The sequence below is a fragment of the Mesoplodon mirus genome, assembly GCF_964341445.2.
Source record: "Mesoplodon mirus genome assembly, chromosome: 11".
NCBI lineage: Eukaryota > Metazoa > Chordata > Mammalia > Artiodactyla > Ziphiidae > Mesoplodon > Mesoplodon mirus.
The window spans coordinates 96,103,427-96,127,672 of record NC_138987.1 but is presented as its reverse complement, the minus strand read 5'-3'; the positions used below and the strand labels follow the sequence as shown (position 1 = coordinate 96,127,672).

At 37.8% G+C, this 24,246-nt stretch overlaps 1 protein-coding gene across 2 annotated transcripts in view; it reads right to left on the bottom strand.

The window, feature by feature from the left end:
- The window catches only part of CD163 (CD163 molecule), a 36,208-nt gene extending 16,883 nt beyond the window's left edge, over nucleotides 1-19,325 (bottom strand). For both annotated transcript variants that reach the window (XM_082636549.1, XM_082636548.1), the window contains exons 1-8: nucleotides 19,229-19,325; nucleotides 17,999-18,085; nucleotides 17,016-17,336; nucleotides 13,783-14,103; nucleotides 11,543-11,863; nucleotides 10,699-11,019; nucleotides 718-1,032; nucleotides 307-621 (exon numbers count right to left, since the gene is read on the bottom strand). In XM_082636549.1, the coding sequence (XP_082492675.1) occupies nucleotides 307-621; nucleotides 718-1,032; nucleotides 10,699-11,019; nucleotides 11,543-11,863; nucleotides 13,783-14,103; nucleotides 17,016-17,336; nucleotides 17,999-18,085; nucleotides 19,229-19,274 (2,047 nt within the window). In that variant the 5' untranslated portion in view covers nucleotides 19,275-19,325. The remainder of the gene's footprint in view (nucleotides 1-306; nucleotides 622-717; nucleotides 1,033-10,698; nucleotides 11,020-11,542; nucleotides 11,864-13,782; nucleotides 14,104-17,015; nucleotides 17,337-17,998; nucleotides 18,086-19,228) is intronic.
- Nucleotides 19,326-24,246: the final 4,921 nt, after the last annotated feature.

The window sequence follows — 24,246 nt, the reverse complement described above, 5'->3', positions numbered from 1 at the left end:
GAATGAATCAGGTACTCTGAGAATATATATATATATATATAGTATATATATATATATATATATATATATATATATATATATTTATATTTATTTATTTATGGTAAGCATTAAATAATTATGAGGTCCATGCAAATTAAGTTTACTTTCCCTCTAAAAAGATAAATGAAGTTAATATTCTGGCACACTTCTCATGATCCCTCAAAATGGATCATTCCCTTTTACTTCTGTTCTTCACTATAGTTACACCCTCTCTTAAGGCACACCACCATGGGAGAGATTCATCGTTGGCTGCCCTTTTTCTCTTACCTGAGCAGATTACAGAGGCCACTTGCCCCAAAGAACATAGCGATGCACCCAGAGCAGTCATGGGACAATCTCCCATGTGCCGCTCAGTCCCAGTGCAGTGAAACATGTGCCTCCAGACCTGCCCACTTCCTTTCCCAAAAGGTGCTCCTCTTGGGGTAGAAAGGGCTACTCCACATTTAAGCTGCTGGCAGAAAACATGAGCATCTTCCATGTCCCAGTGAGAGTTGCAGAGAGAACCCCAGGTCCCAAGAATCTTGAGCTCCACTCTTCCTTCACATGGGGACTTGCCATTAACCAAGCGAACTTCTGTATATCCTGAAAGGAGACAGGGCTTTAAAAAGATGTCTGTGACTACCTAACCCTACCCTCTTCACAGTATGGGAACAATTGAACTTGTACTCTGGGTCTCACTTGAGCAGACTACTCCAACATCCCTGCTGTGTCTACAAGTCCCGTCTGGGCGGGGTGCTACTGGGCAGAGTGAAAGATGGGACTCGTGCCCCTCACACTGGAATTCTTCAGCCCAGATCTGTCCGTTTCCTTCTCCAAAGTGAGCTCCCCCCAGGATAGAGATGACTGTGCCGCATTGTAATTCCCTGCATAGCACACTGGCCGCTTCCAGAGAGAAGTCAGAATCACAGACGGTGCCCCAGGTGTCGCCATGTCTCACTTCAACACGACCAGAGCAGGGAATGTCCCCTCCGACTAGTCTGGGTTCCCTGTGGGCTGAAAAATAATATTTCAGTGAGAGAGAACATGATTCCAAGATTTTCCTTCATGATGAGAGTGAGGCAGGGAGTGAAAAGTGAGAAAGGGAAGCTATTCTTTCCTCTTGGCTTTTCTGCCTGGAGTCCAGACCTCCCCATCTTTCATTGGACCACTTCATCGGAGACAATTCTGGAACTTTGCCTCCTGGAACCTGTAATTCCTGGAGCATGATTACTCTTTCCTTTCAGTATTTTGCCTATATTGTGCATCACATTGGAGACCACAGATAATGGGTGTCCATTCTCTCTACTTTTTAGCCCTATATGCAGTCCTTCACCCAAGTGGTCTGCCCCAACCATTTCAAATGGTTCTAGGTAAGGATTTTTAATATATCAATACTTCCTGTTTCCAAAATGAACAGCAGACCTCTTCTCCCCTATCACACTTGACAGGAGACGCTCCTTTTCTCCTGTTCTCTCCTCCTTTATCAGAACCTTTCACGTGTTCCCCAACCAAAGTTCTATCCTCCTTTCTCATCTTCTCAATGGACAGCTTCTCTTAACTGCTAATAAATATGTTTTCATCTATACATTTCTCTTTAAATTTATATTTATAAACAGATCTACTTGGACATCTGGAACTTAAGGTGTTCAAAACTGAATGAATTATGTACTGACAAGCCCATGGTATTCCTTACTCAATTAATGGTATCCAGGACCAAATTAGAATCACCTGAAATTGAACCCCCTTTTTATCTCCCCATAAATAATGGTAATAATGATGGTAGTGAATATTAAAGTGATCACTTATTTTGTATATATATATATATATATATATGGCATTTTAGTAAGTATTTAACAAACGTTATTTCACCCGTACAATTGCCTTAGGATATAACTATTAATAACATTCCAGTTTTACAGACAAGGAAACTAAAACAGAGAGAACTGTAGTAATTTGCTAAGGTCGCACAGCAAATTAGTGAACGGCCAGGATTTGAAGCCAGGCAGTATACTAGAGAGCCTAGATCTTGATCCCCTACAATACACTGCACATGTAGAAGCCACCAGTATGTGTCAGTCCTCCAGCATATTTTTCCTCCATATTTATAGTTACTTTGATGTAATTTGTCATCATATGTCATGTAGACTTTTTATTTATTTATTTAATTTATTTATTTTTGGCTGTGTTGGGTCTTCGTTGCTGCACGTGGGCTTTTCTCTAGTTGCGGTGAGTGGGGGCTACTCTTCGTTGTGGTGCATGGGCTTCTCACTGCAGTGGCTTCTCTTGCTGTGGAGCACAGGCTCTAGGTACGCGGTATTCAGTAGTTGTGGCTCATGGGCTCTAGAGCGCAGGCTCAGTAGTTGTGGCGCACGGGCATAGCTGCCCCGCAGCATGTGGGATCTTAGTTCCCTGACCAAGGATCGAACCCGTGTCCCCTGCATTGGCAGGCGGATTCTTAACCACTGTGCCACCAGGGAAGCCCTGTCATGTAGACTTCTGCAATAGCTTCCTAAGTGGTCTCCTAGCTTCTAAATCCTCTTTCCAATAAATCTACACCATGACCATGAGTGTATTATTAAAGTTCAAGTATTTTCACGTAATTTCTTTGTCTTCAAGGTAAGTCAGTGTTTCTTTACTACTTATACAATAATTTATTTTTTTTAACAAATATTATTAAGAACCTACAATATTTTAGGCATTTGGATGGGCACAGAGTTCAGTCTATCAGTGAGGATAGATAATTCTAATACTACTAATAATAATCATAACCAAAGTAGCTAACATGTATTGATCACTTGCTGTGTAATTCCCATGAGGGAGTAGATATTATTATTATCACCATTTTTTTCTTTTGAGCAAATTGCAGCACAGAGAGCTTTGGCAGCTTCCCCAATATCACCCATCTATTCAAATTAAGGGGGGATAATAAGCACTGTTTTCTTAGCATACTTGAAAATACTCTATGATGTCACCTGAAAAGCCTTAACATCTATTACTCTACCAATCATACCTGATACCTAGCCTAAATATGCTTTCTCAAGCTTCTGTACCTCTGCAGACACTTTTCTCTCTACTTATTATGTATTTCCCAACCTTATGTACCTGGGAAAAAATTACTTCTTTTCAAGGCTGCTCAGTTTCTCATTAATTGCTCTCTCCTTCAAGAACACATAATTTAGTAGAAGATACACATGTTCAAATAATAATTTGAGTCCAAAACTAGATACATATTTTAGATACAAAACTAACAAATGAAGGAGTCATCAGCTCTATTAAATCTGAACTGAGTCTGATAAAAAGATGAGGAGTTTGCCAAGTAAATAATGTGTGATATGGCATTTAAAGAATACAGTCATGAAATAGCATGATGTAATTGAGAAATTATGGATAATTTACCATGGTTGGAATTTAAAACGTAAAGAAAAGACACACCAGAAATAAAACTGAAGAAATGGGGCTCAGGTTTTAAGGACATTCTTTGCCAGGTTGAGAGCACACTCATCAAGATAAGTGTGAGTTTCTTCTAACATACTCAGCAGTAATTCAAGTTACGTGCGAGATACAAACTATTTCTTTAATTCATCTTAAAAGAGAGGGAAGAAAGGAAATGCATATGAAATTGGACTTTCTAAAAGGCATAAGTTTTTTAGAGATGCCTGCTGTTAAATATCACTAATTTTTACGATCCCTCAACATTACTATCAGCATGACACAGATATACTATCAGCCTTCGCCAATTTCCTAAAGTGTTCTAGATCTGACTATATTCTCTATTATAGAAGCATAGAATAACTCAGCATGCAAAAATTTCACCACTTATCCATTAAATATGTACAAAGCAAGTTCCATCCAAATTTGAGTTGAAGAACACGCTGCTTTCTAAACACAGCTAAGACTTTAAAGCAAATAATGCCTCTACAACACAAACAATGAAAGATTCTTGAGTCAAGTCCTTGATTTAATCTTGTTGAATCATTATTTGAGCATGAAATTCCTCCACGATATCATTAGCTAATATTCATATAATCCTATTCCACTTTTGGACAGACCTAAACCTTTGAATAAAAACAGTTTCTTAGATTCAGCCAAATTTGGCTTTCTTTTAACCTCTTGCTCTCTCATCTAGATCAATCTCAAACAAAATAAAACGCAACAGGTGAAAAAACAACCTCCCCCCAACCAAAAAAAAGCAAAAACAAATAACTTTCTCTTTAATGGTGAAAACTTGTGAAGCACTTGAAAACAAGTCCCTTCTGTAAGTCTCCTCTTATTTCCTTTGTCATAAAATATTTGAGTCCAGGGCAAAAGAGAAATTCTTCCACCCAGAAATGCCTTGGAGACTGTATCCTCAGCCTTTATTCCATGAATCTGCTTGTAACACATTAATCTGTACCACAGATTGGCTTCCTTATACCATTTACTCTGTGCACATGGTTAGAATATTGGTAATTTACCCCTTTAAGGGATTTTTTTTCCTGTTAAACCTATGAGTGCATTTTAACATAAAAGCCATTAATTGAATTTTTGTGCCTGGATTTAGCTCCTTTAATCAATAAGTTAAACTTTCCCTGACATCAATAACTAAATCTGTATTCATTTCTTTCTGTAGAACTGAATAAATGAAGAAATGGAGAAATGAAGAACAAATATAAGAAATAATTAATTAGAGTTTCTTCCTTTAGTTTAGTCATAGATAAAATATACAATATGCTTTAAAGAAGCATTGATACATTTTCATCATTTATTCCTTTCCAGACTCTGAAGAAGTATAAATCATTCTAGTCTCAAAATTATTTTTTAGACTTTAGTAAAATAAAACACAACTCAAATGAACCATTTCTTAGGTTCAGATGTCCTCTACAGCAAATATACAGTCATCACAAACAAAATGTCTGGGATTCAAAGCAATTTTGTGGCCAAAATTCTTAGACTTCTTTGTAGCTGGCTTATCTAAACTACGTGTCAGGGATAAATTGTTACTTTGTCTTTCTAGTCTTCCAGGTTTACTGAGTTCTGGCCCCTATCAGCCATAAAGCCTTGTGCTTTATAAAAGTCTAAGAATTTGAACAGATTATGGAATTCGTAATTTGAACTTGACAGGCACAGAGACAGTATTTCTGTAATTTTTTTCCTGGAAATCTTCTGAAAGTATCAAGTAAATCAAAAAATAAAATTACAAACTCTATTTCTAGAAAAACAAGGAGAGAGCTAAAATCTAGGCCCCCAAATAAGTATCAATAGAAGAGCTTCCAAAAAGCTACAGAAATATAGTAAGAGAGTTTACAAAAGGAAGCAAAGTGCACATACGGCAGATAACAAACAAAAATATAATTTTGTAAAGAGAGGGGCCCACCTTAAGTTGCAGATTTATGCTATTTGCGATTTCTATTATAGGCAGCTTAATAGAATCCTAAATAATTCAGAATGTGTTATCATAAGTGAGGTACTCTAGTAATAAAACCTAAATTTTGGATGTGGTTGAATGGAATTCATGGGCAGAATATACTAATGACTCAGATATTGTAGGCTGGAAAGCTAATAAGTCATGTTATCCATGGTAAGATATTTGGACAAATGTCACCTTGAAAAGAAAACCATGTGCTTACTAAAGCTGGAAAATTTGAGAACATATTGGGAAAAGTGTAAAAAAAGAAAAGTATACTTTTATCAAGGTATAAAAAAAGAAAAATATCAGAATGTTGACATGGCATGAATCCTCCTTGCCACTTTTAACACTTAAGAGAGAGATAAGCTCGGACTAGAAGAAGCTAGACTGCAAGAAGAAATGGAAGGATAAATACTAACTTCGTGAGGGAGACATCTTCTGCCTGCAGCTACTATAGGTAGTTAATTGAGAGTCCTATAATTTGGAACTTAACAGGATTGAAGAAGAAAAGCCCCTACGTATGCTGTCCCCTAAATTAAGGTGGTGATAAAACTGCGGATTTAGCAGAAAATAAAATTGATGCTCTGCATACAAAGACAATGAGCTTACCAGCAGAGACAGGATTTAGGTCTTGCCTTTCCAAACACAGGGTTTCAAGTGACCTTCGGGCAGTGGCCAATAAATTAAGAGGAAGGGCCTGGTCACAGGATAGATCAAAGTATGTAATTTATTCTTTTTTGTTACTTTCACATGGCATTGGATTAAAGCAAACAGACTACTAAGTGTCCATCATCGGATGAATGGATAAAGAAGATGTGCCACATATATACAATGGAATATTACTCAGCCATAAAAAGAAACGAAATTGAGCTATTTGTGATGAGGTGGATAGACCTGGAGTCTTGTCATACAGAGTGAAGTAAGTCAGAAAGAGAAAGACAAATACCGTATGCTAACACATATATATGGAATTTAAGAAAGGAAAAAAAGTCATGAAGAACCTAGGGGTAAAACAGGAATAAAGACAGACCTACTTGAGAATGGACTTGAGGATATGGGGAGGGGGAAGGGTAAGCTGTGACAAAGCGAGAGAGAGGCATGGACATATATACACTACCAAACATAAGGTAGATAGCTAGTGGGAAGCAGCCACATAGCACAGGGAGATCAGCTCAGTGCTTTGTGACCGCCTGGAGGGGTGGGATAGGGAGGGTGGGAGGGAGGGAGATGCAAGAGGGAAGGGATATGGGAACAGATGTATATGTATAACTGATTCACTTTGTTATAAAGCAGAAACTAACACACCATTGTAAAGCAATTATACTCCAATAAAGTTGTAAAAAAAAAAAAAAAGCAAACAGACTAGAAGCCTACTAAGTTTGGAGAGAATGTTTTGCTGACTTTGAGGACAGCCGACATCAGCTAATGATTACTCAACCCTAAAAGCAATCCAAGGGTCCCTAAATCAGTATCAGCAGAAAGTGGGTTGTGAAAGCTGTGCAGCCCCCGGACAGGTATACTCTCCAAACTGAACTTAGAATTGACTATGAGAAAAATGCACTAGGAAGTACTGCCCTGAGAAGAGCACCTGGACTCATGAAGGACAGTGCGCAGACAGCAGCTTCTCAGAGGGCAGAACCTGGTCTATCAAACTGGCTCACCAACACATTTCATCACTTGCAGGGTAACTCATTATCCTTGTCCAGTAGGATTTGATAATTACTGCAGAAGAACAACTCGAGGTGTTTCTTGGTGACCACAGCACCACCCAAACAGCCTTAAACTTCTTACCTATTTGACTTATTTTAAATGAGGAAAAAAAATTTTTTTCTCTTTAGCCACTCAGGTGGTTTTTCTTGTAGTTGCAGCTGAACTTCAAACTAATTAAATAAAATAAATTAATAGGAAAATAGACAACCCTTTCTAAATTTAGAAGGAAATTATCAGACATACAAATATGCTTATACAGTCCCAAACACATGCAAAGGCCCCATAAAGGTCATAGAGTGAAATATGTTTTCAGTTGTAGCATATTACACGACAATAAATATTATGTATATATAATATGACAACATAATAATGCATAATATGACTAAGTTAAGGTCAAATGCATCTCCCATTCCAAAAAAGTAACTCTATCAGAGTCCTTTTCAACATGAATCCCAATTCTATTATGAGTACAAGTGATGCACCTGGAACAAAATTATTTGTAAAGATTGAAAGTAAGAGAATAGAAAATAAAGCAACAGGTGAGATATTAATATCAGACAAACTTGATTCAGAACAAAAATTTTTGGGGAATTTCCTGGCGGTCCAGTGGTTAGGACTCCTCGCTTTCATTGCCGAGGGCACGGGTTCAATCCCTGGTTGGAGAACTAAGATCCCACAAGCTGTGTGGCATAGCCAGAAAAAAAAATTGTACAACCATAAAAGATGGAAACCTTATAATACTAAAAAGAGCAATTCACAGTGACCCCATAACAATCATAGGAAGTTCTGTGTCCCAGATTCACAGAGCATCAATTCATCAATTATACGATACAGCTACTGGTACACTCAGTGGAAAACCTATAACCTCAAATGGTTATATTAATAAACAGGAAAGAATCAAAATTAATTAAGCATCCAACTTGAGAAGTTAAGTCTCATATCGGGCTCCCCAGCCCAGGGATCCTGCACCAGGAAGACAAGCGCAGGGGTCCTGCACCCCCAGAACTTTTGGTTTTGAAGGCCAGCAGGGCTTACTTTTGGGAGAGCTGAGGGTTGTGGGAAATAGAGACTCCACTCATAAAGGACACACAAAATCTCACCCTCTCCGGGACCCAGGGCAGAAGCAGTAATTTGAAAGGAGCCTGGGTCAGATGCACCTGCTGATCTTGGAGAGCCCCCCGAAGAGGCAGGAGGTGACTGCAGTTCACCCTGAGAACACAGACACTGGCAGCAGTCATTTTGGGGAGCTCATTCTACCACAAGGATACTGGTGTTAGAAAAAGTCATTTTTGGAATCCTCTTTTTAGCTTATTAGCACCAGGACCCAGACCCACTCACCAGCCTGTCAGCACCAGTACTGAGACACCTGAGACCAACCAATTTATCAGGCAGTGACACCCCTCGCCCACTACTGACCCTACCAGCAGGCAGGCTTCCTTGAGACATCCTGAGCCCACAGCTACCCTGGAACATGGCCCTGCCTACCAGAGGGCCCAGGAGCCAGCCCCACACAACAGTGGGCAGGCACCATCCCCAGGAATCCCTGGGCTCCAGCCCTGCCCATCAGAGGGCTGACATACCAACCCTGGGATCCCCAGGGCCCTGCAGCCAGAGCCCCTGGGACCCGGCTCCACCCAGCAGTGAGCTGACACTAGCCTGGGGACACCCTGGGCCTTGGCCCTGCCTACCAGCAGGCCAACATCAGCTCCTGGACCCCTGGGCCCTGCAGCCAGAGACCCTGGGACCCAGCCCCACCCACCAGAGGGCTGGTGTTAGCTCTGGGACAAGCCTTATCCCCCAGTGGACAGACCCCAGCCCTAGGACCACTGTAGCCCCACAACCTGCCTTGTCAGGACACAGCCCACCCACCAGGAGGCCAGTACCAGCACCTCTGGGACCCTGGCCCTGTCCATCAGCAGGCCAACACCAGCTCTGGGATTCCTGGGCCCTATAGCTGGGACCCCAGGACCTGTCTGCCTTCCAGTGGCTGGCATTAGCCCCAGGACATGGCTTCATTCACCAGTAGGTGGGCACCAGCTCCAGGATCCCTTGGACATTGGTCCCACTGATAAGCAGGTGGACACCAACCCTGAGACATATTGGACCCCTCAGCCATCTGCCCCAGTAACCAGCTCCACTCACCAGCAGGCCAACACTAGCTTTGGGACATCCCGGAACCCACAGCCAGCTATGTCAGGAAAAAGCTCCACCCACCAGCAGTATGACACTCGATCTGAGAACCCTGGCTCTGCAATCACCCATTGTAGAACCTGGCTCAACCCACAGTGAAACAGCACTAGTCCTGGGACACCCCTGGTCTCTGCAGCCAGCTACCCCATGCCAAACACATCAGAAGGACTTGTACAGTCAACATGGGGGGCACCCCTAGAGCATATAGCTCTGGTGACCAGAGGGGAGTGTGCTGCTGAAAGCATAGGACATTTCCCACAAAAGTCCATTTCTCTAAGTTTGGGAAATGTAACCAATCTACCAGATATGTAGAACTGAAAACAGCAAGTTAGGCAAAATGAGGCAACAGAGGAACATGTTGCAAACAAAGGAACAAGATAAAACCCCAGAATAAGAACTAAGTGAAGTGTAGATAGGCAATCTACCTGATATCAAACGCAATGGTGAAAAGCTGAAAGCATTTCCTCTAGGATCAGGAACAAAGGCAAGGATGCCCACTCTTGCCATTTTTATTCAACATAGTATCTAAAGTTCTAGGAACAGCAATCAGACAAGAGAAAGAAATAGAAGGAATCTAAACTGGAAAGGAAGAAGTAATACTGTCACTGTTTGCAGATGACATGATACTGTATATAGAAAGCCCTAAAGACGCCACCAAAAAACTACTAGAACTCATCAACGAATTCAGTAAAGTTACAGGATACAAAATTAATATACAGAAATCTGTTGCATTTCTATGCACTAACAATGAACTATCAGAAAGAGAAATTAAGGAAACAATCCCATTTACCATCACATAAAAAAGAATAAAATACCTAGGAATAAACCTACCTAAGGAAGCAAAAGACCTGTACTCAGAAAACTATAAGACACTGATGAAAGAAATTGAAGATGACTCAAACAGGTGGAAAGATATACTGTGTTTCTGGACTGGAAGAATCAATATGGTTAAAATGACCATACTACCCAAAGCAATCTACAAATTTAATGCAATCCCTATCAAATTACCAATGGCGTTTTTTCACAGAACCAAACAATAAACTTAAAATTTGTATGGAAACACAGAAGACCCCAAATAGCCAAAAACAATCTTGAGAAAGAAGAACGGAGCTGGAGAAATCAGGATCCTTGACTTCAGGCTATACTACAAAGCTACAGTCAACAAAAGAGTATGGTACTGGCAAGAAAACAGACACATAGATAACCAGAACAGGATAGAGAGCCCAGAAATAAATCCATGCACCTATGATCATCTAATCTATGACTAAGGAGGCAAGAATATACAATGGAGAAAAGACAGTCTCTTCAATAAGTGGTGCTGGGAAAACTGGACAGCTACATGTAAAAGAATAAAATTGGAATGCAACTTCTTAACACATTGATTGAAGTCTTACCTGAGCAGGTAACTTTGGCTTCATCATAGTGATCACAACTAAGTCCACCCCATTGCCAATTCTTGCAGTCCCAAAGAGAAGTTTCATTTCCATTACAGCTGCTTAAAAACAGCCATGTGTTTGTTGGCTTAATTTTGGAATAAACTTGATAGGATGTTTTGAGTGCAGATCCACATCCCAGCTGTGTGCAAACCACATCAGCTTCTTTCAGTCCCCAGCCTCTGTCACACACTTTCCCTATCAATTTCTGAATTTCCACCTCCACTGTCCCAGCACAGTGGCTGCCTCCACCTTTAAGTCTCAGTTCCAGATCTGATCCATCTGCAAAAGAAACATAAACTTAGGCCATAGATACATATGGAGGTTAGCTCCCAAAGGGTATTTTTTAAATCTTGTTCCTTCCCAGATACTGAGACACTGGAAATTCTGGCTTACCCATCTCCTGGCTTTTTGAAGAGTCAGTATAGACCATGAATTTGGTTAGAAATGGGATTACAGTTTCAAAACTTAATAAAACTAGTCAGTGACTAAAAAAATACAAGCAAATCAGATATAAAGAAAAGACCTATATCATTTTGTCTTTTGGAGCTCCAGGTAGATTTAGAATTTGAAGTGTGGTCCCTAACAGCAGCCGGAAAAATTATTATAGAAAATAGAGTCAGACAACCCACCAAACTAGTCATATAAAGAATGTGTTGAAGATTCCTCACAACTGTAAAAGAATTCCCAACAAGGAAATTATTAGATATTTCTCTCTCTCACATGTCACACCTATTCCTACTCCTAAAGAATACAGGTCCTTCCTCCTCTGTTTTTCTTTTTGTTTTGTTTTGTTTTAACTTACCAGAACACGTCACACCAGCATCTTCATTATGATTGCAATAATGCTTTCCCCACTCTTGGTGTTTACATTGCCAGAGAGCAGACTCATGTCCATGGCAGGAAACACTGTCAAGCCAAATGTGTCCAATTCCTTCACTGGCGTTGACTCGACCAATGGCAGTGACGGCAGTTGGACATCCCAGTTGCTTACATGCCACAGCGGCATCGTTACTATCCCAGCCATCATCACACACTGTCCCCCATTCTCCTTGGAATTTCACTTCTAATCTTCCTGAACATTCAGTGACTCCATCTACCAGTCTCAGGCTCAGGTCTGCTCCCTCTGTAAGAGGGAAACAAAACAAGTCAGTAATAAAGAAACAAGAATGAAGGCACTCTAAACAGCTGTACCTGAGATGAGTTAAGGGGGGAGATATAAGGAGAGATAGAGAAAACAGTGATATATTACGACTGAAAATCGTTAAAGATGGAAGGAGGAGTGGATCAGGCAAGAAGATAGGACTTTTTACGGATTGGAAGTTTGGGACTAGCAGATGCAAACTATTATATATAGAACGGATAAACAACAAGGTCCTATTGTATAGCACAGAGAACTATATTCAATACCTTGTAATAAGCCATAATGGAAAAGATCAATCAATCAATAAAAATTAAAAAACAAAAAAGAAGACATGGCTTTTCACTATGGAGAGCATGCATTATAGGAAGAGTTCCTAACAGGAGGCCCAGGGACTGAAATTTATCTAGAGATCTGCTTGTTTGATCACCACAGATTTTTTGTTGGAATTGTTTGGTTTTTTTCCCTTTTAAATATATATTGGCAGGTGTCTAGGTGGGACCTAAACACTCCTGTTTGCCTCAATACTCACCTTTGCCTCTGACTTCATTGCCTACCCAGACTACCTTGTTTGTATTACATGCCTGACCCCTTTCTGACCACTTCTGTAGTTTAAAAGCAAAGCAAAGAGAAAAGGGACCTCACCATTACTACTTTCAACTTCCCCCAATCCATATTCCTCAAAGAACAGAACTTGATTCTAAGTAATATCCTATAATAAATAAATTGTTTTTTTCCTCAGGCAGTTTTGGTTTTTGTTGTCACAATGCTGTTTATTGTGATTACTCAGCATGTATAAAACACACTGAGAAGAAACATGCTGATTGGGGACCTAGAAAGATTTTGATGGGTAAAGGGAAACAGAAGGTACATACTGTGTTTTTTCTACGCCAAATCCCTTTCACTTTCTTCAGCTAACAGAATCCATCTTTTCTGTAGGAATCCCATTCTTTGTGGTTTAGACTATAGATGGTCACATTATTCAACAAGAAAAAAGCCAATTTGGGAATTCCCTGGCTGTCCAGTGGTTAGGACTCCATGCTTTCACTGCTGTGACCGGGCTTCAATCCCTGGTCGGGGAACTAAGATCCTGCAAGCCGCACAGTGCTTGGATGGAGCCAACTGTACCTCCTGGATTTCCCAGTTTTCTGAGCCAGTATTCTCTCATTTTAAAGTTAGTTTGAATTGAATTTCATTCATTTGAAAAAAAAATACCTGGTGAATACAGGGACATTTTTACCCTAGTTATAGTTTCCTAAATATTTCCTGGGGTTCAAGACTTACTAGGTCTTCTTCAAACTCGGCACTCAAGTGAAGAAAGGAGAGTGACAGTCTTGTACACACAGAGCCACGTCCCTGTCCCATAATCAAGTGTGAAACATGAAAGTTTCTAGACAGACACAGTGTGCCTGCTCACAACATAGCACTAGTATAAATGAAGTTTTAATAGGAAACCCATTTTTTTAATCATTTGATTCTGTGAATTTAAGAAAAGGTGGGTTTAAGAAAGGGTGGGTCAAAATGGCTAAAGAGGAGACTTTTGTAGGTAGAGGGTGATAAGGGGGGTGCTTCAAAACATTCAGAAAGCAAAATTTTAACCTGTTTTTAACAGTTAACTTTTTTTCCTTTTTTTGGAGGGATGGGGGGAGTGGACTATTCTCTAAACACTTCCTTCTACCCTCATGACTTGGATCTCAATTTCACTGTCATCATTCCCCCCTAACCTATTTATCCTAATTACAGTTAAGGTAAAAATTCCACAGGTATCAGAACTGCATCCTGAAATTAGGTAATAATAAGGCGATAAAAGAAGCAGACTTCATTAGGAGTTCAGCCTTTTGAGACTTTTATCCCCTTTTTTTGTCCTCTCATGGAGAACAAAAAAAACACAGGCCAGTCCTTACCTAAGCAAATCACTGCAGCATCCTCAGCATGATCGCAATTATGCTTTCCCCATCCTTCATGTTTGCAGTTCCAGAGAGCTGACTCATTTCCATTGCATACAAGATCATCAAACCAGATTGGTCCAGAACCTTCTCCAAAATTAGCTGAACCAGAGAAACTGACAGCACTTCCACATTCAAGTTGTTTACAAACCACAGAAGCATGATCTATGTTGAAGTTATCATCACACACAGTTCCCCACTGTCCTTGGAATTTGACCTCTACCCTTCCTGAGCACCGGTTTCCTCCATTCATCAGCCTCATCTCCAAATCAGATCCATCTAGAGTGGAGAAAAGACCAGAATTCAGAAGTAATATTTATTCAGAAGTGATTTTAGAAAATAATATTCCTCTAGTCACTTGAGATTTGATCTTATCCTTAAAAATGATGCTTCATTTTGGATGCTGCCCCGTTCACATTTTGGAGAATTTTAATCTTTTGAAAACCAACCAACGATTAATCTGTAAAAAAATCTTTTACAGATTAAACTTTACTTTGTGTTTTGTTTTATTTCCTTCCATTACTGAGGCATAATAAACACTTCTATGTAGAAATAGATATGTTTGCCTCAAAGTATTTATTTAAAAAGCTTGAAAAAATAAAATTTGTTCATACTAAAAAGAAGCAAAAATGAAAAACCAGTCATTTGTTGAACAGTTAAAATTTTTATTTTAATCTTTTTTTATGACCATCAGTTTAGAGCATGAATGATTGCTTGAAGTTGAATTTGAAATTAGAAAACAGGAAAAAGCAAAAAAAAATGCATAAGCATGCATGATAGTTTGCAAAATGGTATACAAAAACATTAAACATTAGGACTTCTCTAGTAGCACAGTTGTTAAGAACCCGCCTGCCAATGCAGGGGACACAGGTTTGAGCTCTGGTCCGGGAAGATTCCACATGCTGTGGAGCAACTAAGCCCGTGAGCCACAACTACTGAAGCTGCATGCCACAGCTACTGAAGCCCGCGTGCCTAGAGCCTGTGCTCCACAGCAAGAGAAGCCACTGTAATGAGAAGCCCGCGCACTGCAACAAAGAGTAGCCCCTGCTCGCCCCAAGTAGAGAAAAGCCCATGCACAGCAATGAAGACCCAATGTAGCCAAAAATAAATAAACAATTTAAAGAAAAAACATTAAAAATTGGGGGAAAAATTAATCAAGATAATTTATTTCTTACCATTTTTTTTCTGAATCAAAGCTTTATTTTCCCTCCCCCGAAGCTCCTGTTACCATTTTTAGCAAAGAATGGCTTTTTCATAAAGAAAATTCTCTCTATATGCTATCCTTAGATTTTCTATGATGACTAAAATACCTGAGAAAAAGAGACTTGGGATGAAATTTTGGGACACCTAAAAACCAGAAACTGTTTGTGGTTGAATAAAATGCTTAGAAGTTCTTTTTTGAAAAAGTAATTCAATTTTAAAAGCACTGAACTCCAGACAAGGACCTCCACTCAACAAGATTTTGTATCATGAATAATAATAATAGCTTACAATCAAAATGTGCATATGCTGTTCCAAATGTATTACATATGCTATCTTCAGTCTTAACAACATTAAGCATTATGTGTCATTACCACTATCTCTACTTCACAGATAAGCAAACTGAGGTTAAATAATTGACACAGGATCAAACACCCAGAAAACAGTAGAGACAATGTAAAAAAACCCAAACAAACAAAAAAACAATCTAGCACCAGAGTCTATCCTCTTTACTATTATGCATGTGATAATAATAGAATTTCCCAATAATAGAATTTCCCAAGTAGATGCTCTGAGGATTGAGCATTGACCAGGGTAGAGAATCTCAGAAATACAGACTCTGAAACCTCAGAAATATGAATTCAGAAACCTCATGAAACTCATGAGTCCCTGAGTGGCTACACATTCCTTTCTATCATTACACATCGGTTGGAGGTTTAGGTGTATAAACTTCAAAAACCAAGTTTGATTATCGTCATCCTTATATAAAGGATCCTTATGTAAAGGTATGAAAAACAGAACACGAGTTAAAAGTACTACACTGATGTCTTAGCTTAAACAGTCAACTCTATAGACAGCAATAGTTATAGTAAGAACCTGGCAAGATTTATTATCATTTTTAACTTTGCTGTAGATGTTACAATTGTTATTTCTTATCTTTCCCTGCAAAATGATTAACAATAAAAGACAAGAAGAAGAGAAGAAGAAGGAGGAAGAGGAGAAGAATGGAGGAAGAGAAGGAAGAAGAAAGAGAAATGAGTTGTCTAGGTAATGAGAAGCAGTGAGCCACGAGGAAACTAATGTTAATTTTTAACACCTATTACCTACCAGTGTACCAGCAGCTTTACATGTATTATATCATTGGGTGCTCAGAAACTGGAGTTTAGAAAGATTTAGCAACTTGCTCAAAATAATAGCTTTAATGAGCAGCTGAGCAATTTTCTAGATACTAGCCTGTGTTGCTCCCATTACACCACCATGCCTGGATAGAGATTAGTCCTTTCTAAAATCAGTCCTATGGAGGAGATGATCTCTAATAGAAAGGCTGGGTGGTGATAAAGTTGCATAAAGGTCAATGACATGAGCAAAGAGAAATTGGAAGCCCAGGAATCTGAACTGGGTCAGAAACATGACCTTGGGATTTGTCAGCAGAAAGGTCTGGGCTATTGTAAGGACAAGTGAGATGAAACTTATAAAATGTTTTATAAATTAAAACTACCTTGTAATAGTAAATGAATAGCATTGTACAGTGGAAGAAGCAATTCTACTTTGGAAAACATCCTTCCTCCAACAAAAAATGATTAGTGCTAAGAATATTTATTTCCTGATAGAGTAAGTTGATTATCAATTAATGGGCAAAAGGGTCATGATTTATGGGCCAATGCATGAAAGCATCATTTTATGGGGAAAGGGGATAAGGAATTAACTTAGATATCATGATATTTTTATGTAGAAGTAGAAAGTTATAGTAGGATTACTTAATATGAAATTGAAGCTAGTCACTTCCTCATTGATTGTAGTATTCAAAATCTCTTTTGATTTTTTTTTAAATATGGGCCTTGTCATGTGTTTTCTGGTCTTTTAGCAATGGATTGGGTAATTTTATACATGGACTAGATTACTTACAGAAAACTGGCTCCTTTTAATTTTTAACCCATAGATTTTTTTTCACAAAGCATTTCATGTTAAGGCTTGACTTATGCAAGTCTTACCTGAGCAGGTGATTCCAACATCCTGTTGGTGAGTACAGTTATGCTTTCCCCACCCATCATGTTTGCAGTCCCAGAGAGTTGATTCATTCCCTCGACAAGAAACATGATCCATCCAAATGCGTCCAGAGCCTGCACTGGAATTAGCCCATCCAGTGGCTTTGATAACAGTTGGACATCCCAGCTGCCTACAAACAACGGAGACTGCGGCCAAGTCCCAGCCATTATTACACACAGTTCCCCACTCCTCCTGGACTTTCACCTCCACTCGCCCAGAACACTTGTTTTCACCAGCTGTCAGCCTCAGCTCCTTGTCTGTTCCTCCTGTAACAATAGGTAAAGGCAGCAATTGATCAAGATCCAAAGAGCAAGTAGAAAACTATTAGTCTTTAGATTACTTATTTATTTTTCAAAGCCAGATTCAAGAAATATTTCTGGACCTATCCATGGTAAAATGGGAGAATATTATTTCATAGAAATTAAAAAAACAAATATCAGTATCACAGGCTTCAAATTAAGCAATGACATAAAACCAGTAAATCTGGGTAATCCAATACTGTATGATATCTTTATTTAATGGCTGATATTCTTTATAACGTCAATTTATATATTCTCATGGATAGTTTACTATAAAAAAAGATATTACAAAATTTTATAGGGATAAGCTATGTAGGTTTCTCCAGAATCCTAAGATCAGTAGATAGAAGGCTGAGGGTGAGGATGAAAAGAGCAGCTGTAAGGCACTTAGTGCCTATTTCACACATATATGGGAAATACCATGAATTTTAAAAATGCTAGTTAAAAATCTGACTGAAACTTATTGACTCAAATGGAAAGTGAAATGGAGATATTTTCCTATTATCTTCTACTTTGAAACCATGAAGCATGTTTTTAGATGCTATTTAGCCTTCAGGAGAATTATTTGCTTTTTAGTGACTCTTGCCACAGTGGGCTAAGGTTGTGAGTAAATCTGACCATGTACTCACCAAGGGAACTGGTGACCAAACAGGCACTGAGAACTGAGACCACAGCAATAGTGAAGGGACTTAGGTGGGCAGAACATCTTCTAAATTCTGTGAAAAGACAAAAGAGAGCAAAAGTAGAGTCTTCCCAAAAAGAGGCTTTGGAGGAGACAGATGGTTTCAGAGGTTTGAGGTTAACAAAGAAGATCAAACCAAGACAGAATCTCCTTCCCCCTAAATGGCAAGGCAGACAGGAAAAATTCATACCCAGGATCATACAGCCTCAGTGAAATAGCTTTGAAAACGTTCATGTTTATAGGCAATCTAGGGGTGAGGAATTAGAAGAGAGTTGGGGATGGAAAAAGCATTGCAAGATTGAGCCTTAAAACCTGGAAAACGGAAAAGGCATTGATGAAACTTAGAAGCGGGCAGTTCTCCCTTCAGGCACAGAGCAATATTCAACCACTGACACCCTCATCTCCAAGCCTACCGGATCCACATTATTAGATGACAAGTTCCATGAGGGAATGAATTATATCCATCATGTTCACCAGTTTCACCAGTACCAGGCACAGTGCCTGCTAAATAGTAGTTGAACCATACATTGGAGGAAAAAGTGACAAAGGTCATATTTGAAAACCCCACTATTGGGCCTTATCTCCAAAAATAGCATAAAATGCTCTATCACTCAATTCTCCTTCTTACTCTCACCCAACAGTAATTTAAAAGTAAAAATGCTATGATAGTCACCTCTCTGCGATAACTCACTGAACTGTGCATTGATGACCTATGTTTTCATGTGGTATGTTATACCTCAGTCTAAAAGCTTGAAAAAAAAAAGAGTAAGAATGCTAAATAAGTTTAATGCATCTACATAGGTTACGAAGTAGATTTCAACACTCAGGTGTGTTATTCTAAATGTTCTCTAGGGAGTCAACTTTCAATCAATATGCATTCCTACTTGTTCTATTTTTCTAACGACTGTTAGTTTCAAACTCAATACAATTCAGTTAATTTTAGTTCCTTACTTAATTGCACCTCAGCAGTTTTACAGACTTGATGCCAAATCTAATCCTTATCTCACATCTTCAATTTCGAATCTATGGAAGATAAAACGTACTGCCTTATAGGCTTATTGCCCTTTTCCTATAACTTACCCTCCTGATGCCCATCACTATAAAATCAGATCCACTGACTGCCAGAATATTGCTATACTCCATTAAAGGGTAAATAGAACAAATGAGAAGCTTTTACCAGCACATCCAGAGTTTTCATGTAGCACCATTCTGAGTTTGTCCATTCCAAAGTTTTATGATACTTAAATCTTCTTGTATTATTCCCTAGGAATGGTCTCCTAAAGAAGAGGACCACTAAGAATTCTAAAAATCATTTCACAGCCACAAAAAAACAGAAAGACTTCATAATGGAGGTGGAGTCAACCAGAAAAGGGAAGTAATCAAAAGAGGGATGTTCTCTTTCGTGCTGATGTTTTCTTCCATTTGGGACATGAAACAACCAAAGAAAACTGAGAAACATTCACTACAGATTTATAAAAATTAAAGGGGAAATATTGACTCATATACTGTTGTTATTGGATTGAATATTTTAAATTTCTGCACTTTGTTTTGGACTAATATATTAGAAGCATAAAATAGCTATTGTTTTGTAGTTAAATTATGTCAAAATTAAAGTAAAATAGGCAAAATATAATTAAATCACTAAAGCTTGATTGTTATAACAACTTTTAATATTATTTGCATAATCAAATGTGTCTAATGAATAATTTTGTGCAGATTACCTACAGACAGCACTTGCATTTCTTTTCTTTTTCAAAATTTTTATTGGAGTATAGTTGACTTACAATGTTGTGTTAGTTTCAGGTGTACAGCAAAGTGAATAAGTTATAAATATGCATATGTCCACTCTTTTTTAGTCTTTTCCTGTATAAGTCATTATGGAGTATTGAGAAAAGTTCCCTGTGCTCTACAGTAGGTCCTTATTTGTTATCTATTTTTTATATAAGTGTATATATGTCAATCCCAATCCCCCAGTTTGTCCTTCCGCCTCCCCCCACCCCCACTTTCCCCCCTGGTAACCATAAGTTTGTTTTCTACATCTGTGACTCTATTCTGTTTTGTAAATAAGTTCATTTGTACCATTTTTTTAGACTCCACAAATAAGTGATATCATATGATATTTGTCTTTCTCTATCTGACTTACTTCACTCAGTATGACAATCTCTAGGTCCATCCATGTTGCTGCAAATGGCATTAATTCATTCTTTTTTTATGGCTGAGTAATATTCCATCGTATATAAGTACCACATCTTCTTTATCCATTCATCTGTTGGTGGACATGTAGGTTGCTTCCATGTCTTGGCTATTGTAAACAGTATTGCAATGAATATTGGGGTGCATGTATACTTTGGAACCATGGTTTTCTCCAGATATATGCCCAGGAGTGGGATTGCTGGATCATGGTGGCTCTATTTTTTTAAGGAACCTCCATACTGTTCTCCATAGTGGCTGTACCAATTTACATTCCCACCAACAGCATAGGAGGGTTCCCTTTCTCCACACCCTCTTCAGCATTTATTGTCTGTAGACTTTTTGATGATGGCCATTCTGACTGGTGTGAGGTGATATTTCATTGTGGTTTTAATTTGCATTTCTCTAATAATTAGTGAAGTTGAGCATCTTTTCATGTGCCTGTTGGCCATCTGTATTTCTTCTTTGGAGAAATATCTATTTAGGTCTTCTGCCCATTTTTAAATAAGGGGTTTTTTTTGGTTTTTTTTTTATGTTGAGCTGCATGAGCTGTTTATATATTTTGGATATTAACAACTTGTTGGTCATATTATTTGCAAATATTTTCTCCCATTCAGTAGGTTGCCTTTTTGTTTTGTTGATGGTTTCCTTGGCTATGCAAAAGCTTTTAAATTTAATTAGGTCCCATTAGTTTATTTATGTTTTTATTTCCATTACTTTAGGAGATGGATCAAAGAAGATATTGCTGCGATTTATATCAAAGAGTGTTCTGCCTACATTTTTCTCTAAGAGTTTTATAGTATTCAGTCTTACATGTAGGTCTTTAATCAATTTTGAATTTATTTTTTATATATGGTGTTAGAGAGTGTTCTAATTTTATTCTTTTACAAGAAGTTACCTGCTCAGGTAAGACTTTCAATCAATGTGTTAAGAAGCTGCATTCCAATTTTATTCTTTTACATGTAGCTGTCCAGTTTTCCCAGCACCACTTATTAAAGAGACTGTCTTTTCTCCATTGTATAATCTTGCCTCCTTTGTCATAGATTACTTGATCATAGGTGTGTGGGTTTATTTCTGGGCTTTCTGTCCTGTTCCATTGATCTACATTTCTTGTTTTTGTACCAGTACCATACTGTTTTGATTACAGTAGCTTTATAGTATAGTCTGAAGTCAGGGAGCCTGATTCCTCCAGCTGCATTTTTCTTTCTCAAGATTGCTTTTGCTATTCGGGGTCTTTTGTGTTTCCATACAAATTTTAAGATTTTTTGTTTCACTTTAAAAGGCTGAAATAATTCATCACCAGTAGACCCACACCACAAGAAATGTTAATGGAAGTCTTTCAGGCAGAATAAAAATGGCATTAGATAGAAATATGGTTCAACACAAGGAATGTAGAGCACCAGAAATGGCAACTACATAGGTAAATATGTGGTTTTTATCATTATTATTTTTAAAATAATTGATTGTTTAAACAAGAATAACAGCTATACAAGGTGAGCTGATAACATGTAAAAGGAAAATGTATGAAAATAACACAAAGGGTGAAAACACAAATGAAAGAATATTATTATAAAGTTTATTTACTCTATGTAAAGTAGTCAAAGGCAGACTATGGTGAGCTAAAATCGTATACTATAAACCTAAAGCAGCCACTAAGATAATAAAACAAAGAGTTACAGCTAATAAGCCAATAAAGTAGATAATATGAGATCATAAAAAGTATTTAATTAATCCAAAAGAAGGCATAAAAGGAAGGAAGGAAAATGAACAAAGAATAGATTGGAGAAGTAGAAAATAAAGAGCAAGATAGTAGATTTGTACCCAACTGTATCTATAATCACATTAAATGTAAATAGAGCACACCCACTTAAAAAGCTGAAATTGGCAGACTGGATTAAAAATCAAAATTCAACTATATAATGTCTAAATAATATAAAGAAAAAGTAGAATAAAAGTAAAAGGTTGGAAAAAGACATGCCATGCTAACACCAATTTAAAGGAAGACAGAGTAACTAGGTTAAAATTAGCACAAAGTGATTTCAGAGAATAAATATGTCCAGAAATAAAGAAAATCATTTCATAATGATAAATGGTGCATTTATCAAGAGTGCGTATCAATCCTAAATGTTTGTGAAATTAACGTCAGAGCTTCAAAATCCATGAAGCAAAAACTTATAAAACTGCAAGGAGAAATAGCAAATCCAGAATTATAGTAGGAGATTTCAAAATGTCTCTCAACAATTTGTAAAACAAGTAGGAAGAAAATCAGTAGGAATAGAACTGAACAATACTATCAATCAACATAACCTGAACAACATATATAGAATATTTCTTCCTATAACAACAGAACTTACATTCTTTTCAAGTGCATATGGAACACTTCCTAAGATAATGTTTGGGGGCATAAATGAATTCTCAACAAATTAAAGTAATTCAAATCATACAAAATATCTTCTCTGATCACATGGGAGTAGAAATCAATAACAGTAATATCTTTGGAAAACCTCAAATATTTGGAAGCCAAAATAGCTCACTTTTAATAATCCAGTGGTCAAAGAAGAAATCCATTTTGAGTTTATTTTTGTGTATGGTGTTAGGGAGTGTTCTAATTTCATTCTTTTACATGTAGCTGTCCAGTTTTCCCAGCACCACTTATTGAAGAGGCTGTCTTTTCTCCATTGTATATTCTTGCCTCCCTTATCAAAAATAAGGTGACCATAGGTGCATGGGTTTATCTCTGGGCTTTCTATCCTGTTCCATTGATCTACATTTCTGTTTTTGTTCCAGTACCATACTCTCTTGATTACTGTAGCTTTTTAGTATAGCCTGAAATCAGGAAGCATGATTCCTCCAGCTCCATTTTTCTTTCTCAAGATTGCTTTGGCTATTTGGTGTCTTTTGTTTTCCTATACAAATTGTGAAATTTTTTGTTCTAGTTCTGTGAAAAATGCCAGTGGTAGTTTGATAGGGATTGCATTGAATCTGTAGACTGCTTTGGGTAGTATAGTCATTTTCACAATGTTGATTTTTCCAATCCAAGAACATGGTATATCTCTCCATCTATTTGTATCATCTTTGATTTCTTTCATCAGTGTCTTATAGTTTTCTGCATACAGGTCTTTTGTCTCCTTAAGTAGGTTTATTCCTAGGTATTTTATTCTTTTTGTTGCAGTGGTAAATGGGAGTGTTTCCTTCATTTCTCTTTCAGATTTTTCATCATTAGTGTATAGGAATACAAGAGATTTCTGTGCATTAATTTTTTATCCTGCTACTTTTCCAAATTCATTGATTAGCTCTAGTAGTTTTCTGGTAGCATCTTTAGGATTCTCTATGTATAGTATCATGTAATCTGCAAATAGGGACTGCTTTACTTCTTCTTTTCTGATTTGGATTCCTTTTATTTCATTTTCTTCTCTGACTGCTGTGGCTAAAATTTCCAAAACTATGTTGAATAATAGTGGTGAGAGTGGACAACCTTGTCTTGTTCCTGATCTTAGTGGAAATGGTTTCAGTTTTTCACCATTGAGAACAATCTTGGCTGTGGGTTTGTCATATGTGACATTTATTATGTTGAGGTAAGTTCCCTCTATGTCTCCTTTCTGGTCGGTTTTTATCATAAATCAGTGCTGAACTTTGTCAAAAGCTTTTTCTGCATCTATTGAGATGATCTTATGGTTTTTATTCTTCAGTTTGTTAATATGGTGTATCACATTGATTGATTTGCATATATTGAAGAATCCTTGCATCCCTGGGATAAACCCCACGTGATCATGGTGTATGATCCTTTTAATGTGCTGTTGGGTTCAAAAAGAAAAAATCAAAAAAGAAATTTAAAAATATTTAGGAATGAATAATAATGAAAATACAACACATCAAAATTTGTGGGATGTCACTAAAACAGTACTTAAGGGGAAATTTATGACACTAAACACCTACATTAAAAAAGAAGAAAGGTCTCAATTAATGGCATCAATTTAAGAAACTAGAAAAAAGAAGAGAAAATTC